The sequence below is a fragment of the Martes martes genome (genome assembly GCF_963455335.1).
Source record: "Martes martes genome assembly, chromosome: 5".
NCBI classification, from domain to species: domain Eukaryota; kingdom Metazoa; phylum Chordata; class Mammalia; order Carnivora; family Mustelidae; genus Martes; species Martes martes.
The window spans coordinates 157,060,462-157,085,848 of record NC_137892.1 but is presented as its reverse complement, the minus strand read 5'-3'; the positions used below and the strand labels follow the sequence as shown (position 1 = coordinate 157,085,848).

The 25,387-nt window shown below is 41.0% G+C and overlaps 1 protein-coding gene across 2 annotated transcripts in view; it reads right to left on the bottom strand.

The window, feature by feature from the left end:
- The window catches only part of CTNND2 (catenin delta 2), a gene marked incomplete at its 5' end in the record, with an annotated part of 906,977 nt that overhangs the window by 160,387 nt on the left and 721,203 nt on the right, over positions 1-25,387 (bottom strand). For both annotated transcript variants that reach the window (XM_080804204.1, XM_080804205.1), the window contains one exon: positions 6,534-6,717. In XM_080804204.1, coding sequence (XP_080660330.1) covers positions 6,534-6,717 — 184 coding nt within the window. The remainder of the gene's footprint in view (positions 1-6,533; positions 6,718-25,387) is intronic.

Genomic DNA, 25,387 nt, shown 5'->3' with positions numbered 1-25,387 from the left:
AGAGTTTGAGAGATTAGAAGTCCAAAATCCAGGTGTCAGCAGGGTCAGGCCTCCACTGAGGCCTCTGGAGAAGACTCCTTCTCTGCCTTTTCCTAGCTTCTAGTGGCTTTCTGTAATGCCAGCACATTCCTAGGCTTATCCCTGCCTCACTCCAGTCCCTGCCTCTGACTTCACATGGCCTTCTCCTTAGTGGGTATGTTGTCTTCTTCTAAGGACACCATCCGTTAGATTTGGGCCCACCGTAAGTCAGTATGATGTCATCTTAATTTAAATAATTTGATCTGCGAAGACCCTATTTCTTGTTTTTTTTTTTTTAAAGAGTTTATTTATTTGAGAGAAAGAGACAGAGACAGAGCTAGCGAGAGAGAGCATAAGAGGGGAGGAGAGGGAAAAGCAGGCTCCTCCCTGAGCAGGGAGCCCGATACGGGACTCGATCCCAGGACTCTAAGATCATGACCTGAGCTGAAGGCAGATGCTTAACCAACTGCGCCACCCAGGCATCCCAGACCCTATTTCTAAATAGGGTCACAGTCTGAGGTTCCTGGTGGAGATAAATTGGGGGGGGGCACTTAATTAACCCATTACAATGATCTCAGCCTAAAGAGCTTGTCCACAGGCTGAGCCAGGCTGACCTTCACTGTTCAGCAATCAGGCTGTGGTTGGTCCATATGTATTTCGGTTGAGGGTGATTACTTTGGACAAAAGTTAGGAAAAGTATTTGATTATATGTTGTACAGTGAAGCCATCGTGAATACAGAATAGAATTTCTTTCAAGGTCTGACTTGCCTGATTGAGGCCAAAGGAGAGTAGTTTCCTGGAGGACTCTGATCATAAGGTTAAGGAAAAAGAACTAACCCATATGCATACTTCCAGCCTAAGCCTTATCTAACATTTTATCACATTCATTTTAGGCCATGTTTTAAAATGGCTTTTATTTAAAAATTAAAGCTTAAATTGCACAGCACTGGAGCAAAAGACAAACATTGGTAAAAAGGAAGGGATGAGGAAGAAGGGGAGTGTAGGTGTTCGTCTGGGGTGGACACTTCCTTGCAAGAAGGAAGCTTGCAGAGAGGAAGCCTACCCCACGCTAATCGCCATCAGCTGTATTTTCTGCTGGCCCCATCTGTCACTGCCACCCGGAACCCCACCATCCAGCCACCATCATTCTTCTCAACTCGTTCCGCCAACAAAATGTAAGAGTTTTTTTTTTTTTTTTTTCCATTTCTATCCTTTCCTCAGTGACAGATAGATACCTCAGGAACAAATAGAGATTCGCTTTTGAAAAATTCCATTTCCTACCCCAAAATGAATTTTAAATGGAAAAGGACGAAGGGCATTAACTTTTCATTTTCTATTCTGTATGTGCTTAAATTTTTGCTATGTCAACATGATATGACATCTTCCCATGAAGATTTAACAGGCTTTTTTAGAGAAGTCAAAGGCAAGAGTCTCTTCTCTTTGGAACACTCCTCTTGAGTGTGCCCCGTGATCAAGGCTGACGGGGAGGGGTCGGTACCACCATCAGTTTTGGTACAACATCATTGCCAAAGAGAAGGTTTGAGAAACTGGACAGAGTTTAGTAAGACTGTATGGAATTATCCAAAGGTTGGACAGTGTTAGTGTTCCAGATTTTAGCTTAGGAAGGCTTAGGCTTTTTATCTAACTTAAATTTCCCCCTGATAAGCTTTTGAACGTTTATGAGTGGTACAATTTGCATTTATAATATTTTTTTCTTTCTGAAAGATAAAAAGGTGATCTCTTTTAGAACAGTAATTGCTGAAATTCTTAACCTCAGCTTCCCACCCTGAAACGACACAAACAAGTTTGAATCCTGCTAGAAACAAAAATTTAGAATAATGCTCTCTATTAGTGAGAAGCTACCAGAAGCTCTTACTGGAGCTGAAAGCCACCTGGGGTAGGAAATACTACCCCGGGAAAAGAGTGGAGACATCAGTAAGAGAGAATTAAGTGATCAGTAAGAGAATAGAAGAGTCTGAGTACTGGAAAAATAACATCAACTTTATTATCTAGGGTATGTTAAAATACAGCCTTATCTTTAAAAAAAAAAAAGCATCCATTGCTCTGACTAATTGTCTAAATTAAGATTTAAGGTGGAGGTGGAGAGAAGGGATTGACGTGGGGCTCCTGACTAACTCTCCAGGGTGCCTCCCACTCCAGACTTGAGCCCTTAGGAGAGAAGACTAGGGAGGAAGAAAGGAGGAGGAGTGGGGAGACAGTTGGCAACTTCAGGCAAATCGGATGGATGCCGGCGGAGCGGATGCTACTCAGGAGCTGTTGAGAAGCAAAGTAAAGGAGCCAACACGAAGGGGAGTGAGTCCATCCACCAGTTGGGTGGTTGGTTGAGTTGCTCCGAGAACAGATTGGTTCCTGTCACCTCACGAGGCACTGTATTTCCTCTCCGTGTGGAAACGGGGCGGGGGGGTGGGGGTGATGGTCTGGACCAGGAGTCAGGATGCAAGTTCAAGTACTGGCTTCCCAACCGACTAACCATGAGCTATTGAACATAAAATAAATACAAGAATAAGCAATGTATTTGAAGCAGAAATTTCTGGTCCTTGGAAGAGAGGGATTTTAGGAATCAAAATATTTGTTTAATTTTATTTGAAAATATTGTCTCAATTGACAATGCATAAAAGTCATTAATAAATATCTTGTTGCCTGGTCAAACCTTGGAATGAACGAACACACACACACACACACACACACACACACACACACACACAGACACACACACAACAGCTCCATTCTCCGATTTCTCTAGAATTCATGAGAAAGGAGAGTTTCCATCCCAACTCAATATTAGTGAAAATATCACCCGAGGACAGCTAATGAAATTAAATTTAACTGATATCTCACATATCAAAAATATTTAAATAGTGACTCATGTACATTGCTACTTGTAATTTTTTAAATTCCAAGTGTTATTTGATAATGAATGGTAATGAGAAAATCACAGTGTCAAAATAAATTTATAAAATGTATAATTATGACAAGGATTCAATTATATGTAACTCCTGATTCTTAAAGGCTGTGGAGGATTTCTAGAAGTTGAAACACATAAAAGTAAATACTTGAAAAGAATTTTAATACAACTGGATGTCCTCAACAATAACACCTTAGCTTTTTTTTTTTTTTTAAATTTAATTATTTTGACAGGCAGAGATCACAAGTAGGAAGAGAGGCAGGCAGAGAGAGAGAGGGAGAAGCAGGCTCCCCGCTGAGCAGAGAGCCCGACGTGGGGCTCGATCCCAGAACCCTGGGATCACGACCTGAGCCCAAGGCAGAGGCCTTAACCCACTGAGCCACCCAGGTGCCCCACACCTTAGCTTTTAAAAATGGTTCTCTAATAAGGAATAAGATCTAAAAAAGGAAGAGAATAAGAAATACTGTGTGCATATTTTATATTATTTTTTTTGAAGAGTACTCATTTTCTTTGCCTTCATAGTGAAATGCCCAGAAACCAAATGAAAGGAACTGACTTGTTTGCCCGTTGTGACACTTAATGTGGTTTGTACCAACTTAGTCACCATTCTTTCCAGAGTCATCTGTTGAATTCCTTACACACCCATGAGCAGGCAGATACGTTTTGTAGACCAAAAGCAGCTGCTTGTCAGTTACCAGCTAAACAAGTTTCTGAATCATATACTTAACGCTCTAGCCAGAGTTCATGGGATATGATGGAGGTGGTCATGATGCATTCAAAAAGAATGATAACATGCAAATGTGGCATTTTATACAATTTAGGCAACTTTCAAAATCAAAGCTATAAATTAATAAGCTGGATCAAAGTATGCAAAGGTTATACGAACTCGCTATATCCTTTTGTGCACAAACTCACCATATCACTTTATATACAATATACATTTAGTAAATGAAAAAGAACAATTGCTGTGATTTTTTTTTTCTTTAAGAAGCATGAAAGCACCGCATTCTTTCTAAATATTTTGATAGAAGAAAATATTCCTTGCAAGGTACAAGCCCAGATCCAGTTTATAAATTCAGACAATCTGGTTGTTAATTTACATTTTAAGGAGTGTATTCAAATCATTTCTGCAGTTCCGGGAGGACTTTTGCTGGGACTTGTTTTTTTCTGCCTCCCGGGTCCCTCCCGGGCACAGAGCAGACGCTCAGCAAATGCTGGTAGATAGCACTGTTGCAAGGTAGGAACAGCACAAAAAGTAATATCTTTAATGTAAATAAAAAGCTAAGCCTTCTTGGAAAAATCAAGAATGTATATAACCTCAAAACTTACAATCTAGAAACTTCCATCATGATGAAAAACATTTGTGACTGTTCCGGTGTGTTGCCAACACCAAGTATTAGTAGAAATTTCTGGAAACTTCATACCCACTAAGTATATGGCAAATGCCATTTAGCCCTTTCCCAAGGCTATTTTCTTCCTCTCTTAGTTCAACCTGCTTATCACTGTGGGATGGTTCGCAAACACATTCAAACAAGAGGAGAAATTATTCTTTTTTTCCGTAGAAGGGCAGAATGTCAACGGATTAAGGCGGAAGTTAAGTATTCACCATATACTGATGGATTTTGTTTTGCCAATCACAAGGCAACTCAGAACTAAGAGATAAACCCCTAACCGTGGTTGCACCTTGACTAAGGAAAACCCACTTGGCTACATGAAACTCTCTCTAAATGAGATGTCTCCCTTTTCGGCTTCCTCTGTTGTGGTTGCTGCTGGCCACATTCGGCAGCTGAAGCCAAGCATCTGTGTGTGTGAACAGAGAGGGACAGACAGTCAGCCTGATCTGACCTACCTTCGCTCTAGGTCACAGTCCAGATGCTAAACTCAGCCGGGTGACCTGCCAGGTGGACCCATGAACCTCCTCGGTCTAACTTCCTAATCTGACTTTTCATCAAATAGTGCTGAATGTACACTCTTAATGGCAGTGGCCTAACTCCATTAGGCAAACATTTTGAATGTGTAATTATGTATCATTGCATAATGTAATGACATTACATAATGATAATTACTGTATCATTCAGAGAGAATTTTAACTGACAGAGTTACCCAGGTCTTCACTGACCATACTTCTACAATTGATTCTGAGGCACTTTTCCCATGATTAGGAACGACAGACCGTTTTCTTTTCCCCCTCCCTCCCTCCCTTTTTCTCTCCCTCCCTCCCTCCCTTCCTGACTATAAGTCAAAGATGCTCAGAATGGGAAAAAAACCCTACTATAATAATTACAAATAACTGAACTAGAAAAATAAGGTATAAAAAGCGAGAAGTGCCTACAGTTTTAGCTTTGGAAGGAGTTATAATTTTTCTGGTGGGGCAGGAGGTTTCTGAAGGATAACAGACTGTAAGAGGTTATAAAATAAACGTCTCAACAGGGAGTTTCGGAGAACTGTAAATTTGGCTTATGGTAAAGCTTTGCCATAGAAATCATGTCCAGAGATCATTATTTCATGACCTTGAGGAAAAGCAAAATCGTTAGAGGATTTCCTATTCCTGTCTGTGAATGCACGTCGATATTTAGGGAGGCAGACTCACTTTATCTCCCTCTATGTACGCACATTTACACAAACACACCACTCCTCTCAAGACCGGAGGTTGGGAGCATTGTTATAAATATTCATGAGATAATTATTATTAATGTCACCAAGGTGATTTTGTTCCTCCTCAGCAGAGACTGGTTTTTGCACCTAGAAACCAATCAACTGTAGGAGAAATGACAGCTTTGAGGCAGCCCAGCTAAAACAATCCTGTACATTTTATGTTTGAAATATAGATTATCTGACTGGGTGTACTTCAGAGTCACCCTTTTGCCCTCAACTCATCATTAAGTTTATCCAGCAGAGATTTCCAACTTCGGTACAAAATACAGCATCCTTGGGAGTACCGTTTCCAGAGAAAACTGTATCTTGATGATTACATTCTTTTCTAAGAGCAAAAATTAAACAAAAGTAAAGATGATTCTAAGACATCTCTAGAGATTTCTGGGGGATGATTTTTGTAAAAACACACTGAGAGAGAATGAGAACATATTTGCTACTCTTATTATTTAAAGAAAACATTTCGTACAATAGGCTTTATTAAGAAGTTATCTCTAAGCAATTATATGTTCTGGCAGTCACACAGAAAATTTTTTAAAAATAAAAAACAAAACTAACAAAGATAGTTAACTAGATCCCCATGTGTATACATAGACCTTCCCCCAACCAGCTGGCCTGCCTGGATATTCTATATGCATAATATAATACAACATAAGAAATTACTGCGAACTATTGTCTTTAAAAAACTATTTTTGGTGGGAATGAAATGTTGAATTTTTGCCGCAGACCCAAGAAAACATGTTAAGTAAGTAAAAAAATTATAGTGGAAGATGCCTATCCCTCCTTCGTACCTCCTTAGAAATGGTTTTTCTAACTTCTTATCCTCCGTTACCAAATCAACGCTCATCCTTCTGGGACACCATCAATAAACGGTGGTTGAAGTTAGAGAAACAGAAAGCGTATGACAGTGGGAGGAGGCCGCCAGGATGGGACTCACCTTAGGCATCCAGTGGCATTTCGCAGCACCTGTGAGGAATGCAGCTGTATCTTCCGATCATCCTGAAGAGGCGAATTTTCCCAGCCAGAATGGGGGATAATCACGGCGTTGGTCAACACCGCCAGAGTGTCCTGGATGATTGGCATTTTGAGTGCGTCGCAAGAGGAGAGGTTCCACAGGACTCCTGCAAGACACACAGACACAGAGCTTTGGGATGGCCACTCTTCTCCTCTCCAAAGGGTTTTCCCTCATCAAGTTAACAGCATGGACAGGACGGACGAAGAGAGCGAAAGTACATGCCCTAGAGCATACCCTTAATTTTAGGACACCTGTGAGAACCCATTGAAGGGGCGCCGTGAAAATCTGACAAGTGGGCAGAGGACTTGTGTTATGATTGTCTTGGTCCCATCCTGATGAGTAACAAGGTTGAACTCTGATCTGAATGGACCAACCAGACTTCTGTTTACTATTAATATAACGGGACCAAGTATCCAAAATCTAACCAAGATGGTTAGAGCTGCAAAAGTTCTCTAAGCTACGAACCAGTAGGACATCTTATTTTTTTTTTTTTGAAGATTTTATTTATTTATTTGACAGACAGAGAACACAAGTAGGCAGAGAGGCAGGCAGAGAGAGAGGGAAGCAGGCCCCCTGCTGAGCAGGGAGCCCAATGCGGGACTCAATCCCAGGACCCTGGGATCATGACCTGAGCTGAAAGCAGAGGCTTTAACCCACTGAGCCACCCAGGTTCCCAGGACATCTTAGTTTTATCCTAGACTTCAGTATGCACATACAGACATTCTGATGGACTTGGCATCCATTCAGAACCAGCCACCATGACGTGGGACCTTAGGAACATCCAGAACCAGGTGTGATGACAATGGGATCAACAAGCGATTTAAATTTACTGTCACTTGTGACAGCTTTGTCAGTTCTTCTCAAAAAGCAATGCTCGTGGAAGACCTGGAGATTGGTCTTGCTGATGTAACTTGAGGACAGAGAGCAGGAGAAAGTGGAGGGCACGTCTGCAGTGGACACACTATAGCAGTCATTAACATAGGCAGAGTAAAAGCAAAAGTATCAGGTTGGGGGGAATTTTTTAGGCTTTTATATATTTTTAAACAAAACCTTAAAATGGGATTAAGTTTAGAAAAGGTCATCAATATTGCATAGAAGTTAAAATATTTGAAAATGCTTTTAAAGAATTTATTGTTATTGTTCAAAACAGAACACATACAGGTAAAAGAAACAGAATCATATTCTACTTTTTTATGCAAGAAAGATTTTATTGTCTCTCAAGATTAATCTAAATAGACATCATCACTCCAGATACTGAGCATAAAATATCATAGTTGTCTTTAGAAACACAACTTCCACGTTACTTGTTTATTAATAACCTTCACTAAATTTTAAGACAAGATTGTGTTTCATCTACTGTGTTATGAATAGAACAAAAGAACACAGGTATTTCTGAAATTTATTAGTATTTTTCATGGCATACATTGAACTTATCAAGGGCATTAATCATATTAACTGAAAGCTGATAATGTTGGACTGTTAATCACTGAAGAGACAGTTTTAAATCAGTTCTATAAAAATGTGACTGTAGAGACAAAACCTTTTTTTTTTTTTTTAAGATTTTATTTATTTATTTGTTAGAGAGAGAGAGAGAGTGTACAAGCAGGGGGAACGGCAGGCAGAGAGAAAGAGAAGCAGGCTGTCCACTGAACAAGGAGCCTGATCCCAGGGTCTTGGGATCATGACCTGAGCCAAAGGCAGATGCTTAACCAACTGAGCCACCCAGCCATCCTGAGACAAACTATTTTCAACTCTCTTTCAAAGTAACATTTGCTAGGAATTTTATGGAGGTAAATGCAAGGGAAATAAAATGTTTTTGGTGCCCACTATATATAAATCAGTCCTTTACTATAGGGGGTTGGCCTGATGGCGAATGCTGCCTGCTTGTTTTTGTAAATAAAGATTTATTGGAACAAGCTCTCCCTGTTTACTTACATACTGTCTTTGTCTTATAAGGGAAGAATCGAATATTTGTGACAGGAACTCTACGACCCACGAAGCCTAAACAATTTATCATCTGGCCCTTTACAGAAAGGATTTTTCCCACCTTGCTTTAGCGTATAGACCATTTTCTAGAAACTTCTGTGTGCAGGTTTGCATTGCCACTAGTATTGTAAATTGGGTACACAAAAAATGCTCCGTTGTACACAGAAAGTGCCCCCAAATATATCCTGATTCAGATGGATTTGAAATGCTAGCAATATTATCATATACATTTATCTTGTTTGAAATGATATGTAGAGCTGTGCATTCATTCTATTAAGAAATATTTTATTAATTTTAGATAATCAAAATATATTGATTTGCAATCTTTCAAAAACTTTTTCTAATAAAATAGATTTGCAAACTAAAAAGCACATTAAAATGAAATTAATATCTACCCCAGATTTGAGGATAACTTTCCAAAGTATCACATTCAAGGGTTTACGTCTATTCTTCTAAGTATACAATGCACACATACACACAGAATATTAAAATTTCTTCATTCTGAAATCCTGACTTGAAAATTCCAACCCATCAAAACTGAGGCATGTAGGTGTACCTGGGGTTCTCAGACAGTTAAGCGTCTGCCTTCAGCTCAGATCATGATCCCAGGGTCCTGGGACTGAGTCCCGTGTTGGGCTCCCTGCTCAGTGGGGAGTTTGCTTATCCCTCAGCTCATGATCTCTCTCTCTCTCTCTCTCTCTCTCTCAAATAAATAAATAACATCTTAAAAAAAGAAAATTGGGGCATGCAAATGTTCTAAAATATGGGTGATATGTTTTGCTGTAAAATACAATTCCTCAAAAAACTAATAGTAAAGGAGAAATTTTTGCATTTTTACATGCAATGATTTTAAAAGAATCTAAAGGCATTCTGTGATAATAAAACAATTTTTACTGTTTTATTTTTTTTAATTAGAGAGAGAGTGAATGAGTGAATATGGTGGTGGGGAGTGAGGGCAGAGGGAGAGGGAGAGAGAGAATCTTCAGCTGAAGAGTATGGAGAGTATGGAGACCAATGCGGGGCTTGATCTCAGCACCCTGAGCCGAAATCAAGAGTCAGACCCTTAACTGACTGGATGCCCCTACTAGTTTCTAAAAATCAGAAAAAAAGATCAGGAGAGGGGAAAATCAAAGGAAATGGAATAGCCTAATCTAATACCTGATAAGAATTAAACAGATGGAAAGGAGATGGTCCAAGATAGCTCTTTACCGGGCTCTTCTCTCCATTACTTTCCTCATTAATTCATTAATTAGTGTAACCTCATTCAGAACCGAGCATGGTCAGAAGTCTCCTACTCCCCGTTCATTGTGCCTTTCCAGGCTGACTTCCTCTGCGTTTCACGTGCCAGAGAGCTTATCACAGCGCTTGGCCCTGTGTTGGAACTTTCTAGAGTAATTCACTTCTGCAACCCCAAAGTGCTTCCTGACCCAGGAGAGCTGCAGTGGACCTCTGACCAGAGGCAGGTTTTATCACCTCTGCTTGGGTGACAACTTGGTCAAGTGGAGGTCATGTGGCAGAACTTCTTTCGGGGGGAATTCAGTCAACAAGCTGCAGGGAGCCCTCAAACCTTGGGGTTTTGTTTAGATTATCTGGACACAGAGACAAACTTGTGTGTAGAACCACAAGTCTCTGGAGCCGTTGGAGATAGAGGCTGACATGCAGGCAGAAGTCAAAAGTAGATAACAGCCAGGAACTCTGTAGCGACAGCTACAGACAGACACACACTCACACACCCTCACATACAGATATGCATACCTATACACACACAGCACACACACACACACACACACGCACACACACACACACACACACACACACACACATCCATTAGTCCTGGCAGACGGGAGAGAGAATTAATGAAAAAAATCGCCATATCTGGGCATTCTCTATAAAGAAATGAGAAATGATCTTTATTCCTTCCTCCTTCTTCTGTGCTGGTTCAACATTTTTGCTATTCTCACTTTTGACATCCCCTGCTCCTGGTGGAGCTCAGTCCTTCTCCCTGTGACTGAGCACTGGGCGGAGAGACGTGCTCTGATCAATAGAATATGGTGGAGGTGCCGGTGGGTGGCTTCTTCTTCTTCCTCTTTTTTTTTTTTTTTTTTAAGATTTTATTTATTTATTTGAGAGAGAGAGAGAAAGCCCTAGAAGGGGGAGGGTCAGAGGGAGAAGCAGACTCCCTGTCAAGCTGGGAGGCTGACTCGGCTCGAGCCCGGGACTCTAGGATCATGACCCAAGCCGAAGGCAGTCGCCCAACCAACTGAGCCACCCAGGCACCCCGGTGGCTGACTTCTGAGACTGGGTCACAGAGAAGGTGCTGTGGCTTCCTCCAAGCCCTGTCTCAGATTGCTTGTTGAGAGGGAATCTGCTGTCATGCTGGGGGGCTTCAAGTGCTAGCGTGAAGAGGCCGCCCATGTGGCAGAGAAGTGGGACCTCCAGCCAACAGCCAAGGGAAGACCTCCTTGATTGTGGAAACTCCAGCCCCAGCTAAGCCTTCAGATGCTGCAGCCCCCTGAGAGACGCCAAGCCAGAACCACCCAGATTTGTCCCTCCTGGACTCCTGACGCTCAGACACTGTACGGGGTCCCTTCTCCTCCCTCTCCTTTCTCTTTGTCTCTGGACTCATTTTTTTTCCCCTCCACAACAATTTTTTCCTAGTTACCCCTGTCATTAGAACTTAGATCCACTTGCCCTCTTCTCCTCTTCATAAAAGTGTACTGTGAGAGAACAGAAGATCTGGAAAGGAGGATCTGGCTAAACACTGCAACTAAATAAAAAATGCATTTTAATTTAGATTATAAGTGATGAATTATTTTTACTTCCCGTGCTGCTGAAGGGAGCACGCTGAGTGATTAACTTTTAAAAATGTATCCATCTTCATGTTTGCAATTTATTAAATGGCCACTTTCTGGAATGTGGAATAATCGTGTTTTATTTTACCACAGACTTAGTAGTGCTTCAAACAACATGTATTTATTATCTTACAATTCTGCCAGCCTGAAGTCTAAAATAGATCAGCAGGGTGGTGCTCCTGGAGGCTGTAAGAGAACTTCCTTGTCTTTTTTAACTCCTTTTTTTTTTTTTTTAAGATTTTATTTATTGATTTGAGTGACACAGTACAAGCAGGAGTGGGGGGAAGGGCAGAGGAAGAGTGGGGGGAGGGGCAGAGAGGGGGGAGGGGCAGAGGGAGAGTGGGAGGAGGGGCAGAGGGAGAGGGAGAGGGAGAGGGAGAGGCAGATTCCCTACTGAGCAGGAAGCCCAGACAGGGGCTTGGTCCCAGAACCCTGAGATCATGACCTAAGCTGAAGGCAGACCCCTGTCTTTTTTTACTTCCTTTTTAAAAAAAGATTTATTTATTTATTTATTTATTTGACACAGAGAGGGAGAGAGAGAGATATCACAAGCAGGCAGAGAGAGAGGGGGAAGCAGGCTCCCTGCTGAGCAGACAGCCCGATGTGGGGCTTGATCCCAGGAGCCTGAGATCATGACCCGAGCTGAAGGCAGAGGCTTAACCCACTGAGCCACCCAGGCGCCCCTCTTTTAGACTTCTAAAGGCTTGTCCATGCTCCTTGTCTTGAGGACCATCTCACCCTGACCTCAGCATCCATTATCATTATTCCCTTCCTGGACTCTGATGCCCCTGCCTCCCTGCTATAAGGGTACTTGTAATCCCACTGAGCCCACCTCGGTAATCCGGGATAATCTCTCCATCTCAAGATCCTTAACTTAATCCCATCTGCAAAGCCCCTTTTACTATCTAAGATAGCATTCACAGACTCTGAGAATTAAGACAGGGACACCTTTAGGGAGCCAATATTCAATACCACACAACCTGTTAAAAATACTGCTATGCTTCAAATAGAATTAAACATCTTATTATAGCTTCATGGTCAGGCATTCCCCTACATCTCCAGATTCATCTTGAATCACTCATTCATTTATTCACTCCATGCATAGGAAGGACCTAGGTCCCAGGCTCTGTTTGATGCTGTGCTTACATTACTGAATAAAACAAAAAGTTCCTACCCTCAGGATCCTTCCATTGTTGTAGCAGTCCTTCTACTGTAGCCAATATGGCCATATTTCTTCTCCTTGAACATACAAGCTCATCTGTAGTTCAGATCTCTTAGACTTACTGCCCTCTTAGCCTGGAACATTCTTCTCCAGACCTTTCCAAGGCTGATCATTATTTCTGCTCACATGTACCTTACATGTGCAAAACTCAGAGAAGTTTTCTGGATCATTCTAAACTACTTCCCTAGACACTTGCTTTCAGATCTCCTATTTTAATTTTCCTATTGCCCATGATTTTTTATTATTTGATCTTCTGCCCTTTGTTCACTGTTCTTCCCCACAAAAAGGTCCCAGCCAAGACATGAAAGCAAGGCGTCTGAGTGTTCATAACATATAGAGCACCTATAGCACATAGAACATGGTCTGACACATAGCAGGTGCTCACCAAACAGGTGCTAAATAAATACAAGACTCAATAACTAGACGATCGACCCTTATAAGATGACACATGCACCAAGCATTGTACACTCCTTAAGTGCTACAGTGTGGCAAAATGAAGCCATGAGTTAAAGAAACAAAGTAGCAGACGTTACAAGTAACAAATCCAAATGAGAATACGAAATGTTACTTCAATGAGATTATAACCCTTGACTCTACGGAAATTCTACTTTCAGCTAGTAGAGAAAAATTTATATCACTAGAAAACATTAGTCAATTTAGCATTAGAAGGCTTATCTCTAATGCTTCATCTGGGCAATTATCTTCTATGAACTTCCTGATAATACTAAATTAGCCAAGGTAGTACTAAAATTCCAATTTGTGAAAGAATGGAATAAACTCAGTTGACAGTGGTATTTATTATCCATGATAACTACTTCATTTATTCTTATCTGAAAGTAACATAAAGAAGGTTTAGTATTTTGGTTGATGGTCACTAGCAAATTTCAATTTACCCCATGAAAATATGGTAATTTCTTTGAGATTAAAATCTCCAATAAAATTGTTTTATAGCCTCTTTCCTTTAATTATATGTATTCAATAGCTTTCCCTTACAGTATAAAATTATTATTGCTCCAAATATAATTTTGACAGTAGGTTCAGTTGAGAAGACATTTAAATAACTAATTATGTATACTAAATATATTTAAAATACAGTTTATTTTTATTTCAGGCACAGGGTGGTTCTTTTCCTTGAGGTTATCCATATTCATGAGCAGTAATTGGTTTATTAAAATTTCTTTAATAAAATCTTAATTACTTTCATTGGATCCCTTACTTTATTTTAATCGAGGGTAATTGTGGAGGTTTTTTTCTTCCTAAAAGAGGTACAGGATATCCTTAAAAAAACTCAGTTTGACAAAAAATGTATTTTAATAATCTTAAGTCTTAAATCATGATAAAAGCAAACATTGCCTGTGGCTATGCAAGTCTTTCCTGTGACCCCCTTCATTTGCTTTTAATTTTTAGACCTAAAACATAATCCCTAAACATGGGTAAGGCTCAAACCAAAGACAAGTTGTACTGAATTCTTTTTAAATAAATGCTTTAAACATTTTTAATTCATCAGCTAATTAAAAATTAACTTCATGTATTTGTGAATATTTATTTTCAAATGAATCTGTCATTCATCTTATTCTGAGAGTGAAAATTTATGCACCTGGAGAAGGGAGAGAAGGCAGAAGAATGGGGGCAAATGAGTTACGGACTTCCTCTATCACCACGTGTTCACACTTGGAGTCCTGGGTGTGTGGAGGGTGGCTGATTAAAATCTGGAGGCCCGTGACACTGTGTCCACACTTGTTCTATGCTGTGTGCATGAGTGTGTGCATGTGTGCACATATATGTGTGTGCATTTCTGTGTGTGTGTGCATGTGTGCATGCAGGTACCTATGTGTGTGCATCTGAGTCTTTGGGGACATCATAGAAACACTTACAACTATCCCCGTCTTGACCCTCAAGGTGTGGTTCTGAATTAGGGCTGTCTTGAAAGTTCTCCCAGATGGTATATGGGGTGGCCTCAACAAGATTTGCATACCACCCTCATTTAATATTTTTAAAAATAAAACCACTGACCTTAAGTCAATGATAAACTTTACCAAAATGTTGCTATAACAACAGGTAGTTCAAAGTAAAAAAAGCAACTAATGGGACTACATCACACTAAAAAGCTTCTGCACAGCAAAAAAAGAAAAGGAAAAAAAAAATAAAGGCACTAAGGAATGGGTGAAAATATTTGCAAACCATATATCGAGCCAGGGGGTATAGCCAAAGTATGTAAGGAACCCCTACAACTCAGTAACAAAAAATAATTTGAATAAATATGGGCAGAGGAACAAAACAGATATTTTTCTAAAGAAGACACCCAAATGGCCAACAGGTACATGAAAAGATACTTGACACTACTCTTCAAATCAAAATCACAGTGTGATCTCACCTCACACCTGTTAGAATGGCTAGTATCAAAAAGACAAGAGGTCAGGGTTGGTGAAGATGTGGAGAAGAGGGAACCCTTATTCACAGCTGGGGGAATGTAAATCGGTGGGGTCATTATGGAAGACAATATGAAGGGTTCTCAAAAAGTTAAAAATAGAAATACCATAGCATCCGGCAATCCCATTTCTGGGTACATATCCAAAAGAAATGAAAACAGGATATAGAAAAGATATCTACACTTCTCTTTTTTTTAAGTTTTTATTTTTTTAAAGATTTTACTTATTTATTTGACAGAGAGGGAGAGAGATCACAAGTAGGCAGAGAGGCAGGCAGAGAGAGAGACGGGGAAGCAGGCTCCCTGCTGAGCAGAGAGCCCAAAGCGGGGCTCGATCCCAGGACCCTGAGATCATGACCTGAGCCGAAGGCAGAGGCTTAACCCACTGAGCCACCCAGGCGTCCCTATATTTCTCTCTTTATTGCAACATTGCTCACAATAGCCACGATATAAAAACAACCCTAGCCTCTGTCAGTGGATGAATGGATAAAGAAGATGGGGCATATATATATGGAATATTGCATGGCCACAGGAAAGAAGGTGATCCTGCCATTTGTGACAACATGGATGGACTTTGAGAACATTATGTGAAATGAGATAAGCCAGAGAAAGACAAATATACCATGATATCACATGCAGAATCTAAAAAGCCACACTTACAAAAACAGAGTAGAATGGTAATCATCAGGAGCTGGGAGGTGGGAGAATTAAGGGTTTAAGAATTAATTGTTTAAGGGCATAAAAATGCAACGAGCAAATAAATAAGTTCTGGGGATCTGATACACAGCTTCGTGATCATACACAACAATACTGTATTATAAACTTTAAAGTTGCTAAGAGATTAGTTCTTTTTTTTTTTTTTTTAAGATTTTATTTACTTATTTGACAGACAGAGAGAGAGAGAGCACAAGCAGGGGGAGCAGCAGCATAGGGAGAGAGAGAAGCAGACTTCCTGCAGAGCAGGGAGCCCCATGTGGGGCTTGATCACAGGCCCCTGGGATCATGACCTGAGCTGAAGGCAGACACCTAACCGACTGAGCCACCCATCTAAGGGATTAGATCTGAACTGTTCCCACCACAAAAGAGAAATGATAATTATGTCTCATGACAGGTGGGTTAGCTAACACTAAGGTAGTAATCCTGTTACAATATACAAATGTATCAAATCAACATCTTATACACTTTAAACTTCCACAATGCATTATGTCAATTATATCTCAAAAACAATAAAAATTATTTTTTAAAAAATGTGCTACCTTGAGAAGAGTAATTGGAGGAAGGGGATGTGACAGTCATTCTGTTATTCGTGTGGAAAAGTGTTTTAAAACACATGTAATAAAGGTGGTTGTAACAGTACTATAGAGAAGAATTTAAACACTTAGTGTCACACATCATAGGAAATCTTCCAAGTACTTATATATATTATTGTTTTAGGAAACTAGGATTGGATGCTGGATAGTGTGACAGAGCCTTTGTGGATTTTATCAATGGAATTTCAGTATTTCTGGGATCTACGTGGGCAAAAAAAAATTCTTTGTTAAGATTGGAAGATTTGTCTTACCTTTTTTTTTTTTTAAAGATTTTGTTTATTTATTTGACAGACAGAGAGCACAAGTAGGCAGAGAGGCAGGCAGAGAGAGGAGGAAGCAGGCTCCCCGCTAAGCATAGAGCCCGATGCGGGGCTCAATCCCAGGACCCTGGGACCATGACCTGAGCTGAAGGCAGAGGCTTTAACCCACTGAGCCACCCAGGCGCCCGGAAGCTTTGTCTTACTTTTGCACACCTTCCCCCAAGAGCAATCCATTTTTTTTTTTTTTTAAGATTTTATTTATTCACTTGACACACAGAAATCACAAGTAGGCAGAGAGGCAGGCAGAGAGAGAGAGAGGGGAGGAAGCAGGCTCCCCGCTGAGCAGAGAGCCCGATTCGGGGCTCGATCCCAGGACTCTGAGATCATGACCTGAGCCGAAGGCAGCAACCCAACCCACTGAGCCACCCAGGTTCCCCAAGAGCAATCCATTTTTTGATGCTAAGTGATTCCTACCACCTAATTTATAAAGAACTTAAATTTAGATCATGAAAAATGATTTTAAAAATTAAAAGAAAATGGGTAATTCCTTAGGCCAAAACTCCTTAGGTTTTCTTTCCAGAGTTCCAGCAGTTGGCTGGCCAGAATGAATGACCTCTGAGTTCTCCTCTTTAATATTCCAGGAGAAGAAACTGCAGTGACCACGGGGCTTAGGTGAAGGTTAATCCTTTTAGAATTCAACTCACCCAATCTTTCTGAGTTGAGAGTCTCACAGAGGTGGTGTGGAGATGGGAGAGCGCTGCAGCGGCTCATAAATGTGTGGGGGGAGTAGGCAGAAGAACTGGATTGTCAGACTCAATAACCATAAACTGTCGCCCTACGATTGTCACTGATGGCTTCTAGCTCCAATACAGAATTCTTTTTAAAAGCATCACACACGTGTTAAATGCTGAGAATCAAGCAGAATTATCCTTACTTATTTTCAAAATAGGAACAGCATTTGGTTAACTCCAGAATGAATGAAGACTGAGCTGTTCCTCACATTAGCAAGTAAATCAGATCTGCTTTTACAAAGGAGGCAAATTCTGGATTGAGCGGATTAATGTCTGCCTGGGCCCTGCTGAGAGGTTCTAATTCCTGAAGTTCTAAAACAACCTGGTTATTGACAAAGCCATGGACGTGGAGGTGCTGTCTCGTTCCAACACTAAAACGATCCCAGCAGCACTCTGCTGTTCAAATTTGAGCACCAGCGGTGCACACTTATTCCAGTATAGATTAGTACAGGCAAGAGGCCCATATTCATTTAAAATTTTTATTAATGATTTAAGAAATGATCTTCACTGGTTTCAGAGCAACTAATTTTGATGAAAACAAGGTAGTTTTATAGTCAAAAGATGGTGACTTTTTCTGAAGAAAGAATCAAAACTTAGGTGTGTCTGTGAACCTCTTTCCATTTCAAGTTGGATTCTGTAGATCTAAGTTTTTGGAATTACAGTAAATGTTTACAGTAAAGGGACAACAAGCCAGATTTGAGTCATCAGAAATGAGGCTTATCTTCAGCTGGGACAAGCAGTGCAACTCCTATCTAAGAAGGAAGAAGTTCTTCCAACGGTATTTTATTTTTAAGTAAATTTCAGTTGAAAATAATTTGGAGGTGAAGGGTACCAAAATATTCCACCCCCAATTACAGTTCCTTGGCATATGGATAAATTTGAGCCAAAGACCACTGAGCACCAACCACCAGGTAGAAAAAACTCTCCAGTCAGCACAACTTGTCCTTTTGTAAAGGAAATTTACATTTATAAAGGAAATTTCCATTTGTCAAGATGTCTCCCTCTTTTGTACCAGGAAGAGGAGGACTCTTAAGGACTCTTACCAATGAAGAAAGCACCAACTTAAATCTGTAAACAAAGATTAGCATGCAACCTGTTTGACCATACTTTTCTTAATCACCTTTCCATAACTTCTCTCGCCCTCCCTGAAGCCCCAAGCCCTTTTCCCTTTGTTTAGCCGATGCTCTATAAGCACAAGCTCTAACCACCTCTTTGAGCTACCCATCCCTGGGTGCTCCCACATGTATGTGCCATAAACGTGTTAATAGACTTCTGTTTTTCTCTCGCTAATCTGTCTTCTGCCTGTATAAATGACAGGACCCCTGCTTGAGAACCTAAGAGGGTTAGAGAGAAAAAAGATCTATTTCCCTCCCCTCTAGGATGTCAATGTCTGTTAGTTACAACCTGTGAAAGTCATGGGTTCATGCTAGAACACAGCATTTTGTAAATGAACCACAGAATTCTTTATTTTTCAATTCCCAAGAAATGAAGAGTTAGGAATATAAAATTGGGCTTGCTTGAAACTAGAGCCTTCCTCAATGACCTTGGGTAAGCCAGACCTTGAAAACAATGTCACCAAAGTAGCCACGCTGAGTTTTATAATCTCTGGAACCTGGCCCTGGGCCTCTCTTTCTAAAAGTGACTGCAGTTAAAGAATATGTCCTTTTATCTGACAACTGTCATATTGTTCTGTGTAGTAATAAAGATGATTTCTTATACTTTGGTTGTGTAGTTTTGTACAGTCCAAATCACACGTATTAAAGTAAGTTAAGTTTGCCTTTGCCTCCTTCAAAAATGATTGAGGAAGGGAGGGAAGAAGGAAGTGAGAAAAAGAGGGGGATCAGAGAGGGAGAGGAAGAGAAAAATTCAGAGACAGTCAGATCCAAGATAGAATGATTTTTAAGAATGTGGGAGGTGAAAGCACCCTAATTTCGGGCCTGGATTAAATGATATGGAGACAGACCAATCCAACTGCTTGCTCTAGAAAACATCTGCCTCTGGAATTCAGATCGTAAATTAATCAGCTTGCTTATCAAAAATTATAGTTTGCTTATCAAAACTCATTTCATGACCCCTGTCTCCCCATGCCACCAGTCCAGAGCCATTATGTTATAAACTCTGCCCAATCCCAGTTGTTTCCAACCTTGGAATACCCAGCTTAAAAACACCCAGCCAAGGACTACGGCCTTATAAATATGCTACCTAATTTTCCTTTTGACTCCCACAAGATAGTATTCTCCAGTACTATAGTAAATCCAATAAACTAAGCTTTGCTTGATCTATAGGATTTTCTGGTGGTCTTTGGAGGAGATGGCAGTTGGCAAACCACGTATATTACTCAAAATGAGTAGTTAAGCTAATTTCATCTTTAGTAAACACAGAGCCTGGCAAATTCCTGAACCTGCAGGGTATCCACTGACCATAAAGCCATGACTTTATCTGTGTGGATGACCATGAGTATTATGCTGTTTTCACCTGTATTAAGTACCATAACCTAGAAGTTACAAAGCCCTACATGTTTCTTGGTAAGTCCCCAGGCTGCCATTCCAAACTCTCTGGGCTTAGAGCGAGTAGGCAAATATGAGATCATAGAACCTTGCACAAAGATAAGGATGGCTATCTCCTTGAGGTTTTCTTTATTACGCTACAGGTAGCAAGCATATCCTCCCACTCCTCCTGCCAGGAGTCAGCAAAAAGACTCAAACTGAATTGTGGGAGCATCCTTAGCTAAGAACCCCTGCAAAGAAGATACCTGGGGGCACTCTTCTATATCGGGGACATTTTAAAGTGCAGTCTTGGTTCCTATGGTTCCCACCAAGAAGCTGCCTTGATGAAAACTGGTGGCAGAGTGAGAAGAACAAGAGTTGGGAATCATACTGGAACTTTAATTCAGCTTTCACATCATCGGGATTAAAGAGAGCTCAGTTCCCAGTGGGCTACTGAATGAAAGAATATGGAATGAATGACATTATCAAGTCATGATGATGTTCACGTACAGGGATCTCAGATTTTCAGAGTGTGACTGAACCAGGCATCCAAAATAAGAGCACAATTAAAAAAAAAAAAACAACAAAACAAAAAAAAACACAAGAAAAATAGCCAAATATGGGGCACCTGGGTGGCTCAGTGGGTTAAAGCTTCTGCCTTCTGCTCCGGTCATGATCTCAGGGTCTTGGGATGGAGCCCCACATCCGGCTCTCTGCTGAGCAGAGAGCCTTCTTCCCCCTCTCTCTCTGCCTGCCTCTCTGCCTACTTGTGATCTCTGTCTGTCAAATAAATTTAAAAAAAAATTAAAAAAGAAAAACAGCCAAATATACCTAACAGTTTTGAGTTCTTCTTATACACCAGAATTTTTGCTATCATCCTGCATGTATTAATTCATGTAAACCTTCAACACTTTCCATTTTACAGATGAAGAAACTGAGACATAGAGCAGTGAATCACTCATCTAACGGCATTGCATATGGAGGTGAAAGTGAAGGTCAGCAGCCTGGCCATGATGCATAGGAACAATCAGACAGATGGCAGGCACGTAAATCTGCTACTTGAAATTGGAGAGAGGAGATGTGGTTTGCAGTCCTTTGAAGCACAACACACATGAACACAAGAGAATGTTCTGCTTTTCATCTTTCACCAGTTTCTTTTTAGCCTCGGGTCATGTAGCTTGAGAAATTTTAAGAAGTCATTTGGGTTCATAGAATGAAGAATATTCCACTTTGAAACAACTTTTGCAAATGATTTTTCTAGCAACCTTAGTTCTGTTGACCTCTACTAAAAATTTGCAGCTATAATCGTCCATGGAGAAAATACTGAACAAAACCCAGACTGAGATGAAGGGCAATTTTAAAACAAATCCTTTCTGTATCTACCGCACTAATTTTAAAACAAAGTCTTATTTTCCATTAAATCAAAACTGTTTCATACTGCTGCCCCAACATAACAATACCAATGGTAATCACAAGTCCTCATTTACTGAACCATTACCATGTCACATGCATTGTTTTATTAATTCCTTACCCCAGCCCTGGGAGAGAGGTATTGCTATTGATTTCATTTTACAGGTTCGTAACTCAAGATTTAAGAGGTTACAAAACTCTCCCAAGGACAGGTAACACACAAGAGAGAAAGAGCTGGGATATAAATATAGGCTCTCGTAGTCCAAATTATCTTGCCTTTTAGAGACACTCTATTCCGAGGTTATTTTTCATGGAAAATATGATGACAATGGATAAGAACATTAAGACTCAACTATTATCTCTGCTGACCACTCTCAGATTTGTATTTCTGAGTTGCATTTCTAGAACTCCATATATATACCATCTGTAATTTATTACTGCATATTTTCCTCCAAACATATTTCCTTCCCCCTCAAAGTCCCCATGCTAATCTTCTACCCAAATTAGAGATTTGGGGAAACTTCCATTTCCTTGTGCCATTTCTATGGTTTTAATTTTTCAGCAGATATTTTGTGAATGCTGATGAAAACAAAAGACTGCTACACATGCTGGGTGATATACTGTGAATATAGCAGAGTCTATCTGGGGAGAGAGGAGAGAGAAAGCATGCCCTTGTCCAGTGAAAAGTGAAACTCACATGACTGGGTTGTATATGATAAAATCCACCAACGGCCAGAAAAGATGTACCATGAGAATTCATGTAACAAGAGATCACCAAGGGAAGGGATCACAGAAGTCTACCTGGAAGAGGGGGAGGGTCTTTGGTTGGCCCTTGAAGGATGAGAATAATTAGACATGGAATGGGGGTGAGGCATCCAGGGATCCAGAAAGAGAGAGAGAGCACAAAGATTTATAGGTATGAAGATAGTCTTAATGTCCACAGGATCAGCTGTATAGTAGATGCCCACTAGTAAGTTAATTGGGTAAAAAAAAATGCATTTCTCAACAGTCAGAAGGAAATATCATTTGGGCAATCATAGTCTTACACCAAAATGGTAGTTTTCCTATCCACCATGGAAAAATTAAGAAAAATACGTATGTGTAGGCGCCATCTCTGGGGATTCTGGTATAAGTGGTCTAAATGGGCCCTGCCACTAGCATTTTTAATTTAATTTAATTTAATTTTTTTTTTTTTTGGTATCAGATCTCAGCTATGGAGAACTTGACTGAGTTCATCAATATCACCTTCCTGCACTGTGACTTCTTTGTGAAGAACCCAGGAAAACTACCTGTTTTGACAGAAGAGAGTGATTAGTGAGCTCCTGACCTGGGATCTTGTGCTCTGATGTCATCAAGACCCAACTACTTCACTCAGTCCTTTAGTTGTTCATTGATTTGATCATTCATCCATTCAGTAAACAGAATATTCTTTGCCTAGCAGAATACTTTCAAGCCTTAGAGAGAGTAAGCCAGCCTGGAATTCAATTCCACAAATCCTTGGAGATTTTGGTAAAACTCCTCTGCACAGCTGGGGAGAGAGTGGACAAAGGGGCAGGGGTCTCAGGTCTCGAAGGAACTTTCATGGGACTGCTGAGATCAGGACAGCAAATCTCTCATAAAAGTTAAATCAGGCAGAGAGAACAGCCTAATTAGGAGGTACAAGAAAGGTCTGCATGGCCAGATAGGGTGAGGGGTGGTGGAATGGACACTCTACTTGTTCCCTCTGAGCTTAGCTGGATTTTCAGCAAGGATGAACTTAGGGCTTCAAGAGTGGGTCGTAGACACTAAGCTTTAGCCTCAAGGGAACCCCTTGTGCTTTTGTTTCTAGGTTTCTTAAGAAAACTGATGTTCAATTATGAATTCAAGGCATTTGATTTTTCCAGTTTCCTACCAACTCCCATTGTTTGTTTTTTTTTAAGATTTTATTTATCAATTTGAGATATAGAGAAAGACAGCAGGAGCTCAAGCAGGGAGAGTGGCAGAGGGAGAGAGGGAAGCAGGCTCCCCAATGAGCAGGGAGCCCTACACAGGGATCAATCCCAGGGCGCTGAGATCATGACTTGAGCCAAAGGCAGACGCTTAAGCGATTGAGTCACTCAGGTAACCCTATCATTGCTCTTAAAAAACAAAACAAGGGGCACCTGGGTGGCTCAGTGGTTTAAGCCTCTGCCTTCAGCTCGGGTCATGATCTCAGGGTCCTCGGATCGAGCCCCGAATCGGGCTCTCTGCTCAGCAGGAGCCTGCTTCCCCCTCTCTCTGTCTGCCTCTCTGCCTAACTCTGATTTCTCTCTGTCAAATAAATGAAATCTTTAAAAAAAAATGGATTTCTCCTTTAAAAAAAACAAAACAAAACAAAACAAACCCCCCCAAAACCCAACTGTGCCCCGGGGCTGAGTGTCCCAGGCACCCAAACCCTCTGGCTTGCAGCTGGGTTCAACCAAAGGCAGAATTGGTGGTAGAGTGAGAGGAGAGAGTGTTGGGATGTGTCTGCTCCCCATGTTCCCTGTCCTCACTTATGCCCATAGGACTGAGGGTCTTTGTGGGTACAGTGCCCCATCTCCATGGCTCCTGACTTCTGGAAATACTGCTTCCTCTTCACTGCTTCCACTAGTGATAGTCACTAGCTGCCAGACCACCCGTGGCTCAGTCCCTTTACTTTCTCCACACCTTGGAAAAAAGGACCTTCATTAAATTCTCTCCAGAATCCTAGCTGAGTGTGCCTTACATGTCCTGCTGGAACCCTGATTAAAGTCGGTGAGCAGGGGGACACATCCTAAGAAGGGCCTCAGATGCCTTGGCCAGAAATTTCTGTTTTTATCCGTAAGTGCAGTGGGGTAACCATCACAACATATTTTTTTATGTTTCTTTCCTTCCTGCTGCATCCATAGCGCTAAAAAACAAAGTATAAGACACATTTCCAAGGAGAGCTTTAAAGAAAAACAACAACAAAACTTTTCCTAAATTAAGAGGATATTTGCATAACCTACAATAAACCATTTTAAAGTGCACCAATCCATGACCATTGTACGTTTACTAGAATGTGCAACTGATGAGGGAGCAGGAGGCTGGCTGAGGACAAAGCAAAAGCTGGCACCTTGCACCCCCTCTCCACCCACTCCCCTTGGTAATATGTATGACATTCCTCAGGCACCCCTGACTGCCCTGAAAGAAAAACAAATAGTTAACTTGCAGAGATCACAATCCTGAAAGACAGGAGTCTCCCTTGGTTTACCAATGTCCTAGAGATCTACAAACAAAGAAGTTACCTTATCAATAGCACAATTTCCAGAGGCAAATAACTCAGCTCCTCAAGCCCTAAATAAAGTTAAATTTCTTCTTAAACCCAAATCTCACTAACAAGGACACTTGATAGGAGAAATGTGAAACTTTATCTCTAGATCTCCAAGATAGTGTCAAGAATCATTCCCAAGCATATGGCCCACTGATATACATCTAAAGGGTCTCATAAGAAGATTTTTACTACTAGTAATAAATAACCTTTCTCCCAACAATAGCTAGACCCTCAAAGTCCTGGAGACCTTGTTTCCAAAATTCCTTAGAGACTAACATCATCCCCTTTGTTCTCACTTACCCAACTCCTGTGTATATAACCAGCCACTCCTCACATCCCCGGGGCAGCTCTTCCTGCCCATGGGTCCTGTCCCCGTGCTTTAATAAACCACCTTCTTGCACCAAAGACGTCTTAAGAATTCTTTCTTAGCCGTCGGCTCCGAACCTCACCCCACCGAACCTCACCTAGGTTCAAGAACTTCATCACAACCATCTCCACTCCTTTAGTTCCAAAATATTTCCATCACCCCAAAAAGGGTGATTGGTTTTTAAAGATACCATTCTGGTGGAATGAGGGAAGAAGTGAGCTCACCGGGGAGAAGACCCTTGGGTCTGCAGAGAGGGAAGTGACCGTGCATGATGGAGGGGTGGGGCAGAAATCTGGGACTGCACTTTGGGATGTGCTGACTTTGAGATGCCAGTTAGCCAGTGGCAATGTCAAGAGGCAGCTGCATGCTCGA